Below are 19578 nucleotides of genomic sequence, written 5' to 3'. Positions count from 1 at the left end.
CCATCAACCGGCTAGAATTACAGATCACACGGAACCGACGAAAGGAAATACAACCCGGTAAGATACATATGCATTAGAAATCAGCTAATATAATCTCAAACGCTACAAACTAGAAGGATAAATCAGAGAAGCACGTAGCTGAAGACATCGAGGCTCTCCTCCAAGAACGAAGCACCAGGGAACTAGGACCATGCTGGCACAGAGGAGAAGGGATGGCCGACATCAACAGGGAATGTGATCACCAAACAACTACGAAACTCGGCACGGAAGACACAACCTCCTCGTGGCCTCGCCTAGCTCGATAAGCGCCGCACTGTCGAAAGATGGAGATGTTTCACCTAGAACAACAATGGTTGCAGCCGGAAGATGGCCACATAGAGAGGATCCACGCACAGCCGACGAGCCGCCAAAGCTTCCCTCAAGCAGAATTGCCCACGGCTCGGCCGCAGAAGAGGGATAGCATCATGCTTGGACAAAGAGGGCACACCATGGCCGCCACCAAACGCACCTCAACAACGCTCACCAACCAAACAACTCTCAAAGACGGCGCCTTCAAAAAGAAGAACGGCACCAAGAGCACCGCCGCCGCCCACCAAGGGTAGGGCTTTCACCCGGGAGGCTAGATGATGGTGGGTGGAGGGAGGCTGAGCACGCTGCCGACGCGGCCAGCCATGGCCGGCCATGGATTTCTCCTGGTCAGGCTCCACACCCCCATCCCACCCGCAGCACGGAGGTCGAAATAAAGTGCAGTAGTTCAGCATATTAAGTAGAGTACGTCTATAGAAATTCTTATTAGCGATATTATTAGCTATAGATGCGGTCGACCGCTCGTCTGTTGATGCGGTCGAGTAAATGTAGTTATTGTTCCTAGTAGTCCCGCTTGTTGTTTGGCGCGAAGAGCTCGGCGATCCAGTTGGCCTTGCGGTGCGTGGCGGAGCTCAGGTCAGCGCACATGCCGTCGCCGTCGTGGATGCTGTAGGTGGAGATGCAGTGGCGGCGGTAGAACCGCGTGGTGCGGCGCATGGCGTCGGCCTCGCCGGCGACGTGCCCCATCATGGCCTTCACCGTCGGCAGCTCGAACCGTCCCTCCAGCAGCCCCGCCAGCCATCGGCATCGCAGCTCGGATGTGCGCAGGTTCGACGCGCTCTCCACGAACCCCACGAACGCCATGTTCGGGATCAGCGGGTGGATCGTGCCGCTGCACAAACACATCAGTCATCAGCCAGTGGCCACTGGTTACATGCACGTGTAGCTAGACGACATACTTGTACTATACACGTACTGGTAGAGCGGTATCATGGAGGACTTGTTGACGAGGAGGCCGCGGAAGGGCTTGGGGAGGACCTCCCGGAGCTTGTCCGTGCCCTCGAAGCCGGTGGCGAGGAAGACGAGGTCGGCCTCCACCTCCGTGCCGTCTTCGAGGACGACGCCGTTCTCCGAGAGCCACCACCCGTCGGGGGCCCTCTTGAAGCGCACCAGGCCGCGGTCCGCCATGTCGAAGAAGCCCTCCGGGAGGAAGGCCAGTTGGCAGCTGGCGTAGTCCTCGACGAAGGGGTGGTCCGGCGTCAGACCGTACTTTCCCAGCGGCAGCTTCCATGACAGGTATGACTCGATGAACTTCGACACCCCTGCCCGCTGCACCACCAAAATTCATGCATGCATGCATGGTTGGTGCTGTCATGACAAAGTTGTGCAAGCATGGTTTGTGCAATAAGTAATGTTCTTCACGCCTGCGAATTATGACGTACACATACATACCAGTGGGCTCATGAGGCGGCAGAGGAGGGATCTGAAGAAGCCCTGGTTGGGCCGCTCGTAGAAGAGTTGGGAGAAGCGTGTCGAGTAAAACAGGAAGAATGGCAAGCCCCAGATGGAGTATGACGGCACCATCCAATGCAGGGTCCGCACCAGCATCGTGCACGCCTGGCCGCCGTCGCCTTCAAACAAAGAAAACAAGGTTTTGCTATTCAGTTTTGCTTAGTCTAAGTTGACTGAGACTTTTGTTATGTCTCAGTTGATGCTATCTTCCTTTGATTTTGCATGGAAATTCGTACAAAAAATTTATTTTCAGTTTTTTTTATTCTTACATACTATATCACTTGACCGAGACTTGGTTAAGTCTCAGTCGACTTAGACCTAGCCACACCCTTTGCTATTTATCAGCTACCTGAAATTTTATCTTGCATGCAGTCACCTTCCTCCTTCCCCCCTTTCTTCCTTCACACCGGACCTGGCCAGAGAAGTCGCTGGAGAAGACAACCCCACTATCTATCGTTAGGGGTGGGGCGAAGCCATGGCCCATTATCCGACGTTAGGGGGGGTGGTGGTGGTGGGGGGGGGGGGGGTGCAGGGGATTGCCGGGGTTGTTCTCTGTTGCGGCGAGGCCTAGATGGATGGCGGGGGCGGAGAGGTTGTGCGCGGTAGCGCCAACCGGCCCGGGTGATGGAGGCTGACGGTTAGCACGAGGCAGGCCGGCGGTGTCACGAGGAAGAAGAGAGGGAGGTAGAAGATGAACAATGCGCAATCTATTTTTGATCATTGGATGAAGACCTAACGGCTCTGGTTGAAAATGACTGATGGACTTTTATTTTCAGGTACCTAACTTATAGTTGGCCCCAACAAAAAAAGCAAAGCAAACACAATCGGTTAATCGACCGATCCATGTTTTAGGAGATGAGTAAAGTGCATTTTCAACCCTCAACTTAGAAATGTGGTTTTTGTCCCTGATTTTTTTAGTGCAACCTCCCAACTCTCAAGTCTTTGACAGACTTTCCTTGGTCAAACGTGATTTTAACTTGATGTGGCACAGTTTTGGCCACATCTTAGTGCAACCTTCCTGCCCCAACACTTAATATCGAATAGTAGATTCCTCGACCAAAACCTGGTTTAATCTTAGGAGAATTTGGACAAAATTTACTCTTAGGAGAATTGTCATAAGTTGAGGGAAAACAAAATGCACTTCCTCTTGGGAGAATTTGGACACACAGTAGAAGCTAGCTAACTATGGGAGTATGCTTTTACGCACCTTGGTTTGCCTGAACACATTCGTTGGCTAGATCGATAGCGCTCTTCTTGTACCCAACCACCACAGCCTTCTTTCCTCTCATCAGCTCAACGGTCTCCTCCTTGCTCAGCTTGCAGTAGTCCAGCGAGTGCATCACCGTCCCCTTGAACACCTCCGGCCCCTTCCCCGGCGGGAACACCGGCATCCGCCGCACGTCGCCGTACTTCCCCGTGCACATCACCACGAACTCGAACTTGTAATACTGCACATTCCCGTGGCAAAATATGCACGTGAGATCAATTGAATTGATCTGAACACGGTGCTAAGTATCTCGAAACAAGCATGCAAGACATGTCAAAGTATATATGGTACCTGTACGGTGTTGGAGTCGCCGGTGACGATGCCGACCTCCCACATGGGCTTGCCACGGAGAGGATTCTTGCCGGTGCCGCTCCACAGCTCGGTGAACCCGGCCTCGGCGCCGCCGAGGAACTTGATGTCCACCACCTTGGACCCGAACGAGATGTAGCGCCAGAGATCGAACTCGTCGGCGTAGCCCTCGAGGTAGTCGACGACCTCGGTGTGGGTCGGGAACGCCGGGTCGTCACGGTTGCGCCATGAGTAGTCGGAGAACTCGTAGTTCGCGCGTGGCGTCTGGAGCCGCGTGGTGCGGTACACGCAGTGCTTCCACACCCCGCCCACGGACGGCGTCGCCTCGAACACCACGGGGTCGTAGGCCGCCATCTGCTTGGCGGCCGCGAGCCCGCTGATCCCGCTGCCGATGATGGCCACACGGGACACCGGAGGCACGGCCTCCCTCGTGGCCCGTGCTGCTTGTCCTTGCGCCATGGCCGTGGACGACTCGAGGTGATGGATGGAGCTCTGGTTGTGTGTGGTGAACTTGTGATCGATTGATGTGTGTGCAAGAGAGAACTGCTTGTTGGTGTCAATAAGAAGAAGGCTTGAGGGTATTTATAGGGATTTTGCTTTGCATAAAGGAAGTAAGACCCCTGCATAGCATGCATGCTGCTACACCGGCCGTGACAGAAATTAGAGTCCCAACGCAAAGTCATGATCACACCTTCGCTAGACCAGGGGCGTACAGACTAGGCATGGATGCATGATCAGACTCATGGATACCATGCAGCGGCATCTACTGGTTGAGCGATGCGGCGCCTTGTTCTCTGCCCACGCCATAGGAATCTGCATGAGACGAGGCATTCACGTGAGGTAGTAGTATTTCTCTCCATTGCATGCATGCGGGCACTCGGCACGGACGAGGATCCCCTGCTGTGCGGCAGGGTGCCGTTCCGTCACTGACTCGTGGGCCCGACTAAAACTTGGCCCACCTGTCAGTGGCCCAACGGCAGGCTCCCTCCACTCGGCACTCGACGTAGTCCCGGCTTAGGGTAGTGTGCCAAAGCGCTCAGGAGTCAGCACAAAAAGGGAAAACTTGTGTGAGATCTTATATTAGGTGAGATGAATGAGATTGATTTTTTTGGAAGAAAAATGTTCAAACATTCTTAAAAAAAATTTGTATACACACATCAATGTTTTGATCTACAACCTCAAAAAAATGCAGCTCCTAATTCGACCTAATTTCCTTTTTGGTAGAGTTGTCGATATACTTTTCGCAAAAAAAGAGTTGTCGATATACATTTATCAACGGGGACGCCGCGCTGTCATGGTATTCCTGCTTTAGCGGCTTGGTGCCATGGTCTTCAAGATCTTGACAACGTTAAGTAGTGCAACAAGGTAACTAGTAAATTGAGCGCTTTGATAAGTTATCATCCGCCTGAATTATATATGCCACCATCAAAAGTCAGCACGAGTGCACACGCATCACCTAAAACCGTTTAAACGTTGCTATAAAAGAGTACATACGATTAAAAAAATGCACACCCTGTATATTTATTATGTCCATAGATGTAGGGGCTGTTTGGTTTATGACTATGGTTGCCACATGTTGCCACACCTAAGGTTAGGCAACTTTGACCAACTTAGGAGGGTGTTTAGTTCAAGCCTTACCTTAGGCAATATACTTTTTGCCACACTAGGGCCCCACATGACATATACTCAAAAAGTGTGGCTTGCCAACTTGTGGCTCTCATTTTGAAGAACTAACCTTAGGCAAGTGTGGCAAGAAATGTGTGGCAACATGTGGCACTCCTAGGCCTAGAACCAAACAGCCCCGTAAACTCCAACCTATAAGCAAAACCGAGGAGGCTGCCGGGGTGAAAGACCGGGTGCACTGCCGGCGTGGGTGTGGTGGGCCTGCCGATCTGATTCATAGGGGAGTGTGACACCGGACACATACAACTACCGAAATAACCATAGGGGTCGCGGATCAAATATACTAGACCTATGCTTGATTAGGGGGGGTCCGACGGGCCCCTTCCAACTTACTAAACCTGCTCTTACCCCCTTGAATTTCAGAATGTGGGTCCACCTCACCCTCCTTTTTCCAATAGGCTAGTGCCACGACGACACAAAGGCGAAGCTGGGGCGTAGGCAGCCAAGACAATGGCTTGGGGAAAATTAACCAACCCATCAGTTTTTTTTGGCCTGGGGTACAGCCCACTCCTAACCCTCTACGGTAGCGGTCAAGCAGAGAAGAAGAACATCGACGAGGAACACGAGAGCTATTTTTCGTTTCACGTGAGCCGGCAGCTTCTCTCGCCCGAAGGAATAGCTCTTTCACATAGCAACAGGGCCGTGTTCTCCCTTTTTTGTTGCTCGCTTGCTCATGATCACTTCGCTGGTTCGAATGTGGGTTTATTTGTATTTTTCCTCTTTTCGGTTTCTTTGTTCCTTTGTCGGTTTTCTTTGTTTTTCTCTTGTTTTTCACCAGTTTTCTTATTTTCTTTATCGGGCTTCCTTTGTTTTTCCTTTGATTTATTTATGTTTCTTTCTTGGTTTTGACTGGTGTTTTGTTTTTTATCTTTCTTGTATTCATCGGTTTTCTTTGTTTCTTTTCGGTTTTCGCTGCTTTCCATGCTTTTTGAAATGGTTTTCTCTAGCCCTTTTCTTTCAATTCTTTAGTTTATTTCCTTTGTTTCTTTTTTGGTTTTCTTTTTTTTTTCTTTTGTTCATATGAAAAAAATATGGATCTTGTTAAACCTGTACATAAAAATGTACAACATAAATCAAATAAAAGTAGACACAATAAGAATTAAAAGTTAATTATGTATTTAACAAATATTAAACATGTATACAAAAATGTTCCTCATGTATACGAAATGTACATTGTGTCTGAAAAAAAGTTTAGTGCCATAAAAAATGTGAACACATGATCAATGTTTGATTATACACATTAACAATTTTTAAATACATGATCAAAATTTATATACACATTTAAAAACATACATTATCAACATTTGGTTCATACACATTGTATATTTTGTTGTATGCTTTTTTCATATACATGGGAAACATTTTTCTTTACTCATTTAAAATTTCAAAGTGCTTGATTAACATTTTCAAATACTTGATTAACATTTTAAATGTTTTATGTACTCATATAATATTTTAAATGCTTGATTAACATTTTTCAAATGTTTTATGTACATTTTTTGATACATATACTTATTATTTTAAATTATAATGAAAAGTAAAAAAACTGAAGCAAAAAACAAAATTAAAAAAATGTGGGAAAGCAGAAAAATGAGGTTGTGGCCTCCCACATGCATTGGCCTGCCCAGTCTGGGAATCGCCTTCCGGCGAAATCACTAATTGAGGAGCGCTCCTCGCAACGATTAGTCGGGGAGCGCTCCCCGCACGCCAAGTGTCACGCGCGGAGCGGTCGGGAGACTTTTCCGAGGCGCTCCACGCGCGACACTTGGCGCGCGCACGGCGTCTCCCGTGTTTTCCGGTTTCCGGTTTCCCTTTCTGGTTTTTTTTTCACTTTAGTCCTTGTACTTTTAATGTTTTGTAAAACCTTTTGATCTGTTTTGAGATCTGTTTCTCTCTGGTGTGGGCGAACCGTCGTGGAGCACTGTTCATTCTTTGCTGTCGTCTCCGCCCGTCGCGGCCGCCGCTCTTGTCGCGTGGTTACGGCGACCCCTGTCCCGGCCGCCGCGCTTGTTGCCTGCTCTTACGGTGGTCCTTCTTTAGTGTCGACCGCGCTTCCCCGTTCGCGTGATCGCCGTTCCCTACCGGTTGCCTTCGTGGGTTCCCTATTTCCCTTTCTCATTTCTCTTTTTGTTCCCATTATATTTTCGGGATATGGAGATTTATGGGGTAGTTACGGGTGGGGACTACCAACACTATCAGATGTCAAGTTTCAACTGGGTTTTGTGGGATTAGCTCTTGATAATCATTGTGTTCCTTGCAGTTATGGCTTGTCCTTTTTGCCGTATGCCTGGTGGCCCGTGTTCTTCTGTTGATTCTTCTGTAGATGGGTTCAGTGTGGTCCTGGATCGGCGTTGTTGGAGGCGTGTTGTAAGAATATCATTTTATAATTGTTCAATTTTTGGCACACACGCTTATTTCTTTTGGTGCTGCTCATGCTGTTTAGGTTTTGATTATGATCCTTGTTTTGATTTGTTGTGCAGTATGTTCCGTGCAGTGTTAGAGTTCATCTTGCTCGTTACATCGAGGAGTGTAGGGCTTTAGCCATAAGGAGGGGTGACGAAGATACTGATCTTGCTTTTCAGTGCAATGAGGGTTATTTGTATGGTGTTCTGTTTAGTCATGGTCGGTTGAGGAGCAAATTCCATGGTCCTTCCTGGGAACGATTGGTCAGTGATTATGGTGTTCGTCCTCGTGATATAATGACCATTAGGCTTGAACATTATGGAACATGGATTGGTATTGATTTTTATCGTGTTGGTCGTGGAGATGCGTTGTCTCCTTTACCGTCTGTTGGTAAGGTTTATTTTTAAGGAAGTTTTTAGCTTGTTTTATTGCACATGATGATTTTTCTGTTCCCTTGAGCCTGTGTAATTATATTTTGTAGCTCTTGATGGTTTGAGCGACTCCGAGATGGAACTTGTTGGGAGTTGTTATTACACCCATGGTGTTTTTCTTAATTATCAGCAGATGTATTTCATGAGGTGTCAACTCTTTGATGATGTCTACATACCGTGTTGTCCTTTTGTTCACAGGATTATTCCATGAATGTTAATGGTCATCATATGGTCAGATTTTTTCCACTGTTTTTTCTTTGTTTCTGTTTATTTATTTATTTTTATTATCTCTTCTATTTATAGTTTTGAATTTTTGTTCTATTTCTGATAGCTTGATGTTTTTTGTGAGGTTATTCCTGGTATTGTTGTGAGGAGTTTGAAGGAGTTTGTGACTTTTCCTAGGACTGACGTTTTAACCCTTGAAGTTACTTTGGAATCTGGTGATGATGATATATATGTGAGCACTCCTTGCTCCTACTTCATTGGCTTGGGTAGTAGAATGGTGTTCAAACAGGAAGGTTTCAGTGATTTTCTCCAGGCATCGTCTATTGAAGTAAACAACTTGGTGCTGATAACTTTCAAAGAGCATGATGGGAGGCTTGTTGTTATCTTCAATCTTCTGCCGCAGTGATGTTAGTTATAGCCTTTGAACATAAACGGGTTTTGTTTAAAAATCTATGCTACGGTTTAATGTTGTCTAGATACATGAAACGATATGAACCTAAGTGTTCATTGCTGTTGTATGTTTGTAGAAGAGGTATGGCTGTGCATCTCTTTTAAATATGTTTTTTTTTGGACGGATGTTATTTAATTGGGGTCATAGTTATCAATACAGTAGAGGCACGTGTGTTGTTTACTCTGAGGCACGGCTGTGCATCTCTTTTATGTGAGGCGCGTGGATTAAGCAAATGAAGGCACGGAATTGAAATCAGTGCAGGCACGGTCGTGAGGAGGCACGGGTATACTGAGAGGTACGTGTGTGCGGCGCCAAAGTTGTACGGGCGAGATACTATGGGTTTCATGCGAGAGGCATGTGTGTGTGTAGTACGTAGAGTTACTGTTGGTTTTATGCGAGGCACGTGGATCGAGCAAAACGGAGGCATGGAATTATAGTCAGTACAAGCACGATTGTGGAGGTACGGGTATGCTGAGAGACGCGTCTGTGCAGCACCAAAGTTGCATTTGCGATCACGCGTGCGGAGCACGTAGAGTTACTGTGGGTTTCATGTGAGGCACGTTGATCAAGCAAACAGATGCACGGAAGTGCAGTCAGTACAAGCACGGTTGTGTGGAGGCATGGTTTTGAACCCTCTTGCTGCTGTCAAGATTCTAGAGGCACAGATGTACGGCAATAGAGGCATCGGTCCGAATATCTGGTTAGAGGGGCTCGGTTAATGATGCACAGGTGTGTAGTCTCTAGGGTCACGGGTGCGTGGCACCACAGGAATGGATTGAATAGACACTTAGTGAGTCACGCTTGTACATAGGTCAGTTGCACACAGTAGTGTAGTCTTGTGGCATCGTGCATAACTGGTGTACGGAGAGGAACCTGTGTGCAATAGCAAGGATGTTCTGAATGGACGGAGCGGTGTTTGATGTGAAATGGAGGCAAGGATTTTTTTTCAATGTGGTTAAAGTAACAAAGTTCTCGTCATTTGTGACTGTGTACCGAATGATCTTCTGCAATATTTATGAATTGTTCACGCCAATGTTTAATAAGCATTGTACTGAAAGTTTACAACGATATCATCACATATTCTTGTAAATGCACGATGCATCTTGTAAAGGTTGAGTATGAAAATTATAATACAATATCGTGCGAGATATCTCTCGTTCTATAATCATGGATACAATATATGCTTGCTCAGTACTGGGACATAACTTACTAATTGCATTTAGACATGCAAAACGTAGTATGCATTTGTACATGAGCACACCACTGTGTTCAAAGTTCAAACGTAAAATAGTAATACAATACACACAACATCTTTGAGCAACAACAAACATATTTACAACATAGGTTCATACAATCTAAATTATGATAATAGTAGTTCCTACTAGTTTAATGTAGACATCCATTTTCTCGCAATTTACCAACCACTGTTTCCCTTCCGGCGCTTCCAGCCGCTTGAAGATCCCTCGTCATTGCTCTTATGTGGGCGGAGTCTTTCTTTCATTGGTTGTTGGTGCAGGTGACGTAGCCCGTTCTTGATGATTAGGATTCTATAGTACAACTCGTAGCTAACATACCCGTCCTTTGCCGCGTACTCAAGGTGTATCGGTGAAAGTGGCTTCCACTCCCAGAACTGGTGCTTCTCCTTTGGGAATGATTTCTTCATGTTCTTGTATGAGGGGTCGATGATGGCCGCTGCAAGGTCAGCCATGGAGTCCCTTTCTCCACCACCCTTGATGCAGAATAGCCTCTAGATGTCGACGTGGTGCTCGTCTGGAATTTTGATGCATGCACGGGCAAGCATGGTCTTGTCGTTCCTGGTGTCGACGCTAGTGAAAGTTACCGCTTTCCGTTGCAGGAAGTCAACTAACGCCTGGGAGCGCTCGGATCTGAAGTAGTGGTATACAAGGACATGCTCGCGCATGGCAAGTTGGACGACGGCGATCCCTTGTCGTATGTAACTGCTCTTAACGTGTGTACTCGAGGTCGAGGCCGACGAACTTGTTCTTATCCTCCTTTAGCCATTCTTCGTACTTTTTGATGATCCGCTCCACGGTCCTTTGGTTGTTGGTGTACACCACCTCGAGCACGGTTGTACCGTGGGTAGTGATGTGTTCGGTGAGTGTTGTTAGTTTCCCGTCATCCATGGCTGGAGGTGTGCGGTGGTGAACTGCGGCCGGCGAGAAACTTTCGAGGAAGAGGATGAAATGGAGTCGGAAAAGTGAAAGGGTTATTTTGTCGTGAAAAAAAGGAAACCGCCAAAGAGCAGTTGCTAGTCACGCGGCGGTTCGAGGCGTAGAATTTCGGAAACAGGGGTTTGTTTTATCTGTTTTTTTTTAAGATTTTCACTTGTCTTGTTCATTGAATTTTTTTATTCGTTACGTGCTGCCTGCGTGATCCATCTTTGGCTGTGAAAGTAGTCGTGTAAACGGTAGAACACTCAGCAGATGCATGGTCGTGCCTTTGTTGTGAAAACGTTTTTTTCAATTTATAATCTTCCTTGGTTAGGGAGGCACGGTTTTTATGTTATTCGGTGCACAAGTGTGTGTTTAGGAAAAGTTGAAGTAAATATAGTCTGGACTTGAAAACGGAGTCCTGTTTGGTTTTTAATTGAGATATGTTTCACTAGATGGTTTGAATAAGTTTGATAACATGGCATTGGTAGAGGTTTTGAATCACAAATTGATTCTTGTTTCGTTTGATTTTTGAAAATGAATCTTTTTGTTTTTTGGTTTTTTGAATTGTGAACTTTTCAAAGGATAAGAACTACATTTTTTCGAATGAATCATTTCGATAGTTCAAACAACATTTGTTTCAAAGGATCATTCCGATGGTTGAAACAGCAAGTTGAGTGTCCGTAAGAGCTACATAAGTTGCAAAAGATCATTCCGATAGTTCAAGCTCCATAATAATTAAATTACTCTACCATCCTAACTAACAAACTTATAGTAATGAGTGTTTTGCTCCTGGAGGCATCATCATGAAACGAGCGTTGAACATTCTAGGAGATACACTGTTTGCTTCCATTTTAGGTGCTGGTTCCGACGGAATCTACATAATGCGCTGAATGATGATGGACACAGAACGGTCATGGCGCTCTTTGAAAGTGATTAGAACAACGTTCTTTTCAACGAAGGATGCAGCTGATATGAAGTCTCTGAAAGAAGACTTTTCTATTACCATCCTGCCGTCGTTTTTGGAGATGTAGTACGATGAAGGAGTGATGACATGTGTAGGTTCATTAGGAGCTTCAAGGGTTACCCTGCCATTGGTTGGCATGTCCACCCATCTCTTCAGTGTTGAGACAACGCTCCTCGGAATTTTCTAGAAGAAAATCGAAATTAAATAGAAATTAAAACCGTTGATTTGTCACTTGGACAATAAATAAAAGAATGTCTGAATATGGTGAGTGCACAAACATTAAGAAATTCCATATTGGAAGTAATATAGTCCCTGGCATGTTCAGGTTTGTGTGCAAACAGGTAAAACAACATATTAAGAGAACAACGGAAGTTTTGTTGTTTTAGGTTTGAATAAATAGGTTCTTTATAATTTTACATATAAGCAATATTACGTCAGTATTGTTTATATTACATATGAGCAAAATACGTTTGGTATTTTAACAAGGACAATTGTAACCAACCATGATGTAGTCTTTGGTGTTAGTGTGAGTCAAGACATGGACAAATGGACGGCAATGGATGAAAGCATCTCCGAAAAGGCGTTGTAGAAAGAATCGTGTCTGGTCGTAGGTAAGCTCAATATCCTTAGAGTAGACACAGCAGTGAACATGGTCGAAATCGTCAGAAGAAAGATCGTCGAGAGCTAGAAAAAGAAAAAGCTTTTAAAGTTAGATAAAGTTATATCCAACACGGGGTTAATATTATTCAGTTCGATTCATGCATATAAAATTACAGCGAAAGAAGATAAGTTTGTAATATAAAAATATAACGAAAGAAGATAAGTTTGTAATGTTTGTAATATTAAATACCTACCAACGCGGGGTAATGGAAGCAGCCTTTTGTTATCTCGATATGTTTCTATTTCGAGATTGACACCCTCGTCTGGTAGTTCAAATTCTATTCGGTCTCCAGCACGAAGTTCATAATCAGCCGCAAAGATGTTCCACTCACCACCGCAGAAATTTGTGTAGTTCGCCCTATGCTTAAACAAAGCATTGTAAGACCTCCCTTCATGTGTAAGAAGGGCTGGCTCTACCTGCTGTTTATGCAATTTTCTTGCTTCTTTCTTCTTCTCTTCAATGTATTCAGCGAGAAAAGCTCTGACATTACAAGGTACATACTGGAAAAAATAGTGCAAATAACAACCTGTAAGTATAAATTTGAACTCGCGTACTATTAATGTTAAAAGTTTTCTTAAATTGGATATGAATTTTTGATAAGAATTACAGATAACATAATTGCATTATAAATTAATGGACACAGATTTTTGGCATATGTTGACTAATTTTAATTAGAACTGAAGATGCATTATAGTAATCAAGGCATAGGCAGGCAAAACTAATGGTCTATATTAATCAGGGCATAGGCAAGCAAACTAATGGAAAATGAAAACACAAGGCATTTGCGAAGAAGTGGCAACAGGGGAACCTAGTGTAGGTGCAAGGGGGTATGAGTGACAGTGACGATTTTTACTGTGTTGTAAGCAACTAATTTGTTAGTGATGCTTACTAACCATGCGGCTCCAGCAATTTTCATCAAGAATAACCTCAAACTCCTGGAGAACTTCAGGGTGTGGTTCGCAAGGGCCGCCTGGTTGGCGGCAGGTAGGGCAAATCATACCTAAATAATTCAGAAAAACTATGTTAAGAAAACAAGAATATCATAACAATTTAAAAACAAGCTTCAACGTGGAAGGTAGACAACAACTAGCTTCAAATATGTTAGCCATATTGAAGGTAGGCAACAACTACAAATTTACCATAAATCTTCTCATCTACTCCTTCGAGAAAAGCAGCATGACAGAGTTTATAACACTTGTTTAGATTTTCAAATGGTTTTTATATTCCTTTAGAGAATGAAGTCGTTGTACCGGATCTGATGCTTCAATAACTATCAAATGAAAAAGCTAAACGTAAAACGTAAATACGGATCGGAGCATGCTGCTTACGCATATGCTTTTTACCTGGGACAGAAGAAGAACGAGGGTTGACGAACGGAGATTTGGGTAGGGAAGCTTAGGGAAAGCGCACACGGCTAGCAAAATCTACGAGAGAAGCACGGCTTGGAAGTTAATCAAGAGACCCAATAAAAACTCTACAATAACTTGTTTGAAATGAGACTGTGTGCGGGGAAGAAGCACGAACCCCAGAAATAGGCGGACGGATAAGGCAGATGGGTTTGTGATGGGAAGGTTAGGGCAAGCACCCTCGGCCAGCAATCTACGAGAGAAGTATGGCTTAGAAATTAATCGATTGTGTGCGGGTTAGAAGCACGAACCCTAGAAGCAGGAGACGGAGAAGAAGCACGAACCCTAGAAGCAGGCGACGGAGAAGGCAAATGAGTTGTGCTGTGGCTGAGGGAGTCGGAGCTTATTGAAATATAAAGGAGACGGGAGGGAGCAAGAGTAGTAATGAGTGCTTCTTGTTTTATTTTTTATTCTGCGAAATGGAATGAATGCTGGTTGTAGATGGTGTGCGTGCATTCCGAGGTGTTATGGGGATACGAGATGTTTGACTCGTCCAGCTGCCTCCCATTATAGTTGTCCAGCTGTGCTGCCTCTGAGTGGAGTCTTTTACGTGCCTATCCTGCCTCACATACTTTCTGTGAGGCACGGTTATACATGCTGAAAAGCATGCTCGTGCTTCTGTGTTTTTTTAATCACATGTTTAATCAGATATGGTTGGGTGTTTCTTTAGGAGAGGACCGGTGATGATGTTATTAGATGCACGGTCGTTGTAACAGGAGATGCATGGTCGATATGTCGGGGGATGCAAATTGATGGGAGGCATGATGGTTGCTAATGAGAGGCACGTTTGCATATGAAATCGAGTCACGGTTCGTGACTTTGGTATTGCAATTTTTTTTCAGGCAGTCGTTGACCTAGTGGAGTCACTGTTTTTATGTACGCTGGCTTCAGGCGGGAATATGTATGATAGCCCACGGTTATATGTATGTGAGAAGCATGGACGTGCTTTTGTTTTGTCAATGTTTCTGGTGGTACGCAGACATGGTGCGTTGATGTTAGTGAGGTTTGTCTTTAACCAAAGTGGATGCACGCGTGTGGCTTTTGTTCTGGCGAACCGTGCTTCTATTTTTGTTCACTCCCAATGTAGTATTTGTACGACAGGGTCATCTTGTTTGCCTCTTCGCATTGTTCTGTCGGTCAAAAGATGTGCTGGTGACCGATGGGATGGCTATTTATTGTTAGTATTTATTGTGCCAGATACCGTGCTAGAGTTAACCTAGAGGCTCCTCGATTACAGCGTGGCAGTCATGACTTTTGAAGTGCATGGTTTCACGAGCTGCAGAAGCACAATCGTCCATTCACCGTTTCCTTAGCAATTAAATGGCCGCATGGTAACTGAGTCGTCTCTCCCCAAAGGTTAAGTAGTGGTCTATTCCTGGAGGTTATCGCGTCTTATTCCCTCCAGAGAAGTGCAGGTAGCTCCCGTCATCCTCGCCTCGTACGAGAAGCACAGTCAAACTCCATTGTCGTCTCAGCCTCGGTTCCATGGACGAATTCAGGAACACTACTGAGCGTCTCTTTATAGATGCTGATGGTAATACCAAGCTCGATGTGTTGTACACCAATGAGCCCCACAAGGTGGAGGAGATTCTTACTCTCTATGAGGAATGGCTGCGTGAGGACAGGTACAAGTTTGTTGGTCTTGATCTGGAGTACACACGAGAGGATTATTTTGATCGTAGTAGAAAAGTTGCCGTTATGCAACTGGCGATGCGCAAGCATGTTCTTGTTTATCACTTGTGCAAGGCCAGGACGGAGTGCGCTGCTCTGAAGGATTTCCTTCGGAACAAAGGTATAATTTTCGCTAGTGTCGACGTCAGGAAGATAGGGATGTTCTCGCAAACAGTTACCTCAAAATCCCAAGAGAGTGTCACATCGACCTTCAAGAGGAGCTCATGATCAAAGGAGGCAATCTAAGGGATTCAATGGCAGATTTGGCAGGAGCCGTCATAAACAAATCTTACTTGAGTATGAAGTCGTCTTTTCCACAAGGTCTGCATGACTACTGGGAATGGAAGCTGCTTTCCCTTGAACACCTGAAATATGCGGCAATTGTAAGTGAAAATTTTGTCTTTATATTTTCGTTTTATTGCAACAATAGTACTTTTCCCCTTTACGTATATCTTCATCCTCATTCGCTTTTTATTTTAGGATGGGTATGTCAGCTACGAGCTCTACCGCCGAGTTCTGTCTATGAAGGACATGATGCATCCTCGTTGTCTTCCCGACCCCGGACGCCGTTGATGCTTTTGAGCAGAACTCCAATTGAGTAGAATGGTCCCGGTGGTTTGAGCAGAATGGACTCCTGGAAGACTTTCATTTCTTTTTGTGTATAATTAATGAGTACTTTTAGTTCAATCCTATGGAGTACCGTCTCATGTTATGTGAATATAATTTCTTATGTTTTTTCATGTTACAAGTTCATTGTTGACGTTTGCGCGAGTTCATGTATATTTAGAGAACCTGTTGAAGTGGCGCATATGTATTGTTTGGGAGAAGCGCGTTTTGTGTTTGGCTTTTATTCAGTGCCGTTTGTTTGTGTTTGTATTGTTGTCTTTTACACGTTCGCACAAGAGAGGCACGTCTGCTAACGTACGAGGCAACATTTTAGTTTCGTGTCTTTGTGTGCTTTAGGACCGTGCCTAGAGAATCCGGGCATCCCTGTATGTTCAGGCTTCACTTCCGTGGCTTCTTTCCGTCTATGCATGTACATCCGTGACACACGCCATGTCTGTAACGTGCTGGTTTCACACGGCAGTTCCTCTTGACACTACACAACCGTGCCTTTGCCACCACTCTTTTGCGCGTCCAGGTTGTTTGTACCCGTGCTTCGATAACTATGAGAAGCCGCAATTCCGTGCCTGTATACGCTTTAATTCGGTTTCTCCTGTACGTGCAATTGCGTGTCTCAGGCGTCATGCTGGCTGTGACTCTACGTGCCTTTGGTGCCAGACGCCCGTCTGTGAGGGGACGCATATGTATTGTTTGGGAGAAGCGTGTTTTTTGTTTGGCTTATATTCACCGCTGTTTGTTTGTGTTTGTATTGTTGTGTTTTACACATTCGCACAAGAGAGGCACGTCTGGTAACGTACGAGGCAACATTTTCAGTTTCCTGTCTTTGTGTTCTTCGGGACTGTGCCTCTAGAAGCCCGCATCCGTGTCTGTGGAGGCTTCACTTCCGTGGCTTCTTTTCCGCTATTCATGTACCTCACGTGACACACGCGATGTCTCTATGTGGTGGTGTCACACGGCAGTTTCTCTTCAGACTACACAACCGTGCCTCTGCCACCACTCTTTTGTGCGTCCAGGTGGTTTGTACTCGTGCCTCGAGAAAGCCAATTCGAAAGCCGTACCTGTGCGACAAAAGTCGCAATTCCATGCCTGTATACGCTGCAGTTCCGTGCGTCCTGTACCTGCATTCGCTTGTCTCAGGAGACACGCTGGCTGTGACTCTACGTGCCTGTGGTGCGAGATGCCTGTCCGTGAGGGGATGCGGTGGCTGTGACTCGTCGTGCCTGTGCTTCTACACGCCCGTGCCTCTAGACACTTTAAATCTGTGGCTCTTTCACTTCTACCGTTGATTCGCTGCTTGTATTTGATGTATCCTCATGTGATACACATCACGTGTCTATGTGTCTGCGGTGTCACATGGCTGTCCCTCTTGAGAGTTTGCAATCGTGCCTCTCGAACAGAGTGTTCTTACTGATGGCTCTGCAACCTCTCATTTTTGCATCCAGAGGATTTTTATGCAGAGGATTTGTATCTGTGCCTCGAGAATGCCAATTTGAAAACCGTGCTTGTGCATTGGAGAAGCTGCAATTCCATGTCTGTACGCAGAGGGTGTCTAGCCGTGGCTCGAGAATGTTAATTGCAAGGCCGTATTCGTGCCTTGCCAAGCCGAAGCACGTGCCTGTAGAGGCTACGTTTCCGTGCCTTTGTTGCCTGCATTCACGTGTTTCCGGCGAGTTGCTGCCTGTATCTCTACATGCCTGTGGTGATACCCGTGCATGTGGAATAGACATGTATGTGCGTCGTGTGCATGCATACCCATGCCTGATAGACACGTATGTGCGTCTTGTGCCTGCATACCCGGGCCTCACCTGAAACCAGCCTTGACTATCGAGGGACAGATGCTGTGAATCTAGCTAGATGAGGCACGGATGAGTTTTGGCCTTCGGATCTAAGGTGTACGGCTGGCTGTTTGTTTGCTTCATTGGATTCTTCCATTGGTGGTCTTTGTTCAAAGGAGGAATTGATGACCGATGTGCCGGCTGTTCGATGTGACTATTCAGTGTGTCAGTTACCGTAAAATAAAGTTAGAGGCTCCTCGATTTCTCCACGGCATCAAATTTTTGTGCACACCCGTGACTTTACGAAGTGCATGGTTTTATGAGCTTCGGAAGCACAACCGTCTATTCGCTGTTCCTAGTTCACACGTTAATGCACATTGTAACTCAAAGGTCCCTCGCCAAGGTTAAATACTGGCCGTGTTTGTGAGGTCTTCACGTCGTATTGTAACCACAGAACATCAGTCAGTTCCCACCCTCCTCACCACTCCCCAACCTTGTCGCAGGGTCTTAGGAATCTCCATTGGCACCTTGCTGCTCGTTGCCATGGACGACTTTTTGAACACCACTGAGTACCATCCTATAGTTGCCGATGGTAACATGAAGCTCGACGTGTGGTACACCAACGAGCCTAGCAAGGTGGAGGAGATCATTGGCTTATACGAGGACTGGTTGCGCGAGGAGAAGCACAAGTTTGTTGGTCTCGGCATGGAGTTCACGCGAAAGGATTGTTACGGGCGTAGAAAAGTCGCTGTCATGCAACTGGCTATGCGGAATCATGTTTTGCTCTATCATTTCTGCAGGGCCAGGACGGAGTGCCCTGCCCTGAAGGATTTCCTTGAGAATAGAGGTATAACTTTCTCTAGTGTGGGCGTCAGGAATATTAGAGATGCTCTTTTTCAAGATTTCATCAGAATTCCAAAAGGGTACCACATCGACATCCAAGAGAAGTTTATGATCAAAGGCGGCGAAGAAAGGGACTCCATGGAGGAGTTAGCAGGAGCCATCATTGACGAATCTTATTCGCAGCTGGAGTCATCTTTTCCAGAACTTCTTCGTCACTACTGGGATTGGAAGCCACTTACTTTTGATCACCTGAAATATGGAGCTACTGTAAGTGAAGATTTCATTTTCGTTAGTTTCTGCCTTTGTTGCTAGAAAAATACTTGTTTTTTTGTATATTCATGTTTTCATTTGATTTTCCTTTAGGAAGGGTATGTGAGCTATGAGCTATACCGCCGGTTTCTGTCGATGAGGGACATCCTGCATCGTCGCTGTCTTCCTGATCTCAGATGGCGAGGACGTTTCTGAGGAGTAGTCCAGGTGGAAGTGCTGGCAAGATGGATTGTGTGATGAATTGGTTATTTGATAGTTATTGTATGGGGTAATATTACATAGACTGATGAATTTGTAATTGTGGTTGTTTTATTTTGAACCGGATGGAGTTGACTAGTTTGGAAATTTAAGTTTATTTTTGTTCCATTATGTTTTTCTTGATTGGGTGCCTTCAAGAATATTTTCCTCTATGATTTTTTGCTACGAGTTGGTATAAGATGAGATGTATTAAGGGGAGCACTCAGATGTGCACTTTCGTGATTCTAGGCAGCGCACAGTCGTCTGTTCAGGGAGGCATTGTTTTTGTTTTAGGCAAGGCACGCTCTGGTCTTATTAGTTTGCTAGCTTCTTCACTGACAGGTAGGGGCTTTACTTTTGCTTTGT

At 45.5% G+C, this 19578-nt stretch overlaps 3 protein-coding genes and 1 long non-coding RNA gene across 5 annotated transcripts; 3 read left to right on the top strand and 1 right to left on the bottom strand.

Moving 5' to 3' along the window:
• Window positions 1-740: 740 nt before the first annotated feature.
• LOC109786023 (probable flavin-containing monooxygenase 1) lies at window positions 741-3907 on the bottom strand. The gene is made up of 5 exons (XM_040387514.3): window positions 3377-3907; window positions 3026-3266; window positions 1759-1937; window positions 1283-1635; window positions 741-1198 (listed from the first exon to the last, which is right to left on the bottom strand). The coding sequence occupies exons 1-5, from the start codon at window positions 3851-3853 to the stop codon at window positions 868-870; spliced, it is 1581 nt and encodes a 526-aa protein (XP_040243448.1). The 5' UTR covers window positions 3854-3907; the 3' UTR covers window positions 741-867.
• A 3407-nt stretch (window positions 3908-7314) lies between these two features.
• LOC120963104 (uncharacterized) lies at window positions 7315-8685 on the top strand. Of its 2 annotated transcripts, XR_012182884.1 has the most exons (3): window positions 7315-7444; window positions 7558-7870; window positions 7962-8011. It is a non-coding gene; the product is annotated as an uncharacterized lncRNA (long non-coding RNA). The 2 variants fall into 2 exon arrangements; XR_012182883.1 differs by having other exon boundaries at window positions 7558-8685.
• Window positions 8686-15277: 6592 nt separating this feature from the next.
• On the top strand, window positions 15278-16036 carry LOC141021979 (uncharacterized). Its single transcript, XM_073497849.1, has 3 exons — window positions 15278-15584; window positions 15785-15846; window positions 15944-16036. The coding sequence occupies exons 1-3, from the start codon at window positions 15278-15280 to the stop codon at window positions 16034-16036; spliced, it is 462 nt and encodes a 153-aa protein (XP_073353950.1).
• Window positions 16037-18405: 2369 nt separating this feature from the next.
• Window positions 18406-19170, top strand: LOC141021977 (uncharacterized). Its single transcript, XM_073497848.1, has 3 exons — window positions 18406-18551; window positions 18663-18972; window positions 19069-19170. Exons 1-3 carry the CDS (start codon window positions 18406-18408, stop codon window positions 19168-19170), a joined length of 558 nt encoding a protein of 185 aa, XP_073353949.1.
• Window positions 19171-19578: the final 408 nt, after the last annotated feature.

Source organism: Aegilops tauschii, chromosome 4 (genome assembly GCF_002575655.3).
Source record: "Aegilops tauschii subsp. strangulata cultivar AL8/78 chromosome 4, Aet v6.0, whole genome shotgun sequence".
Classification (NCBI taxonomy): Eukaryota; Viridiplantae; Streptophyta; class Magnoliopsida; order Poales; family Poaceae; genus Aegilops; species Aegilops tauschii.
This window is presented reverse-complemented; position numbering and strand designations above follow the sequence as displayed.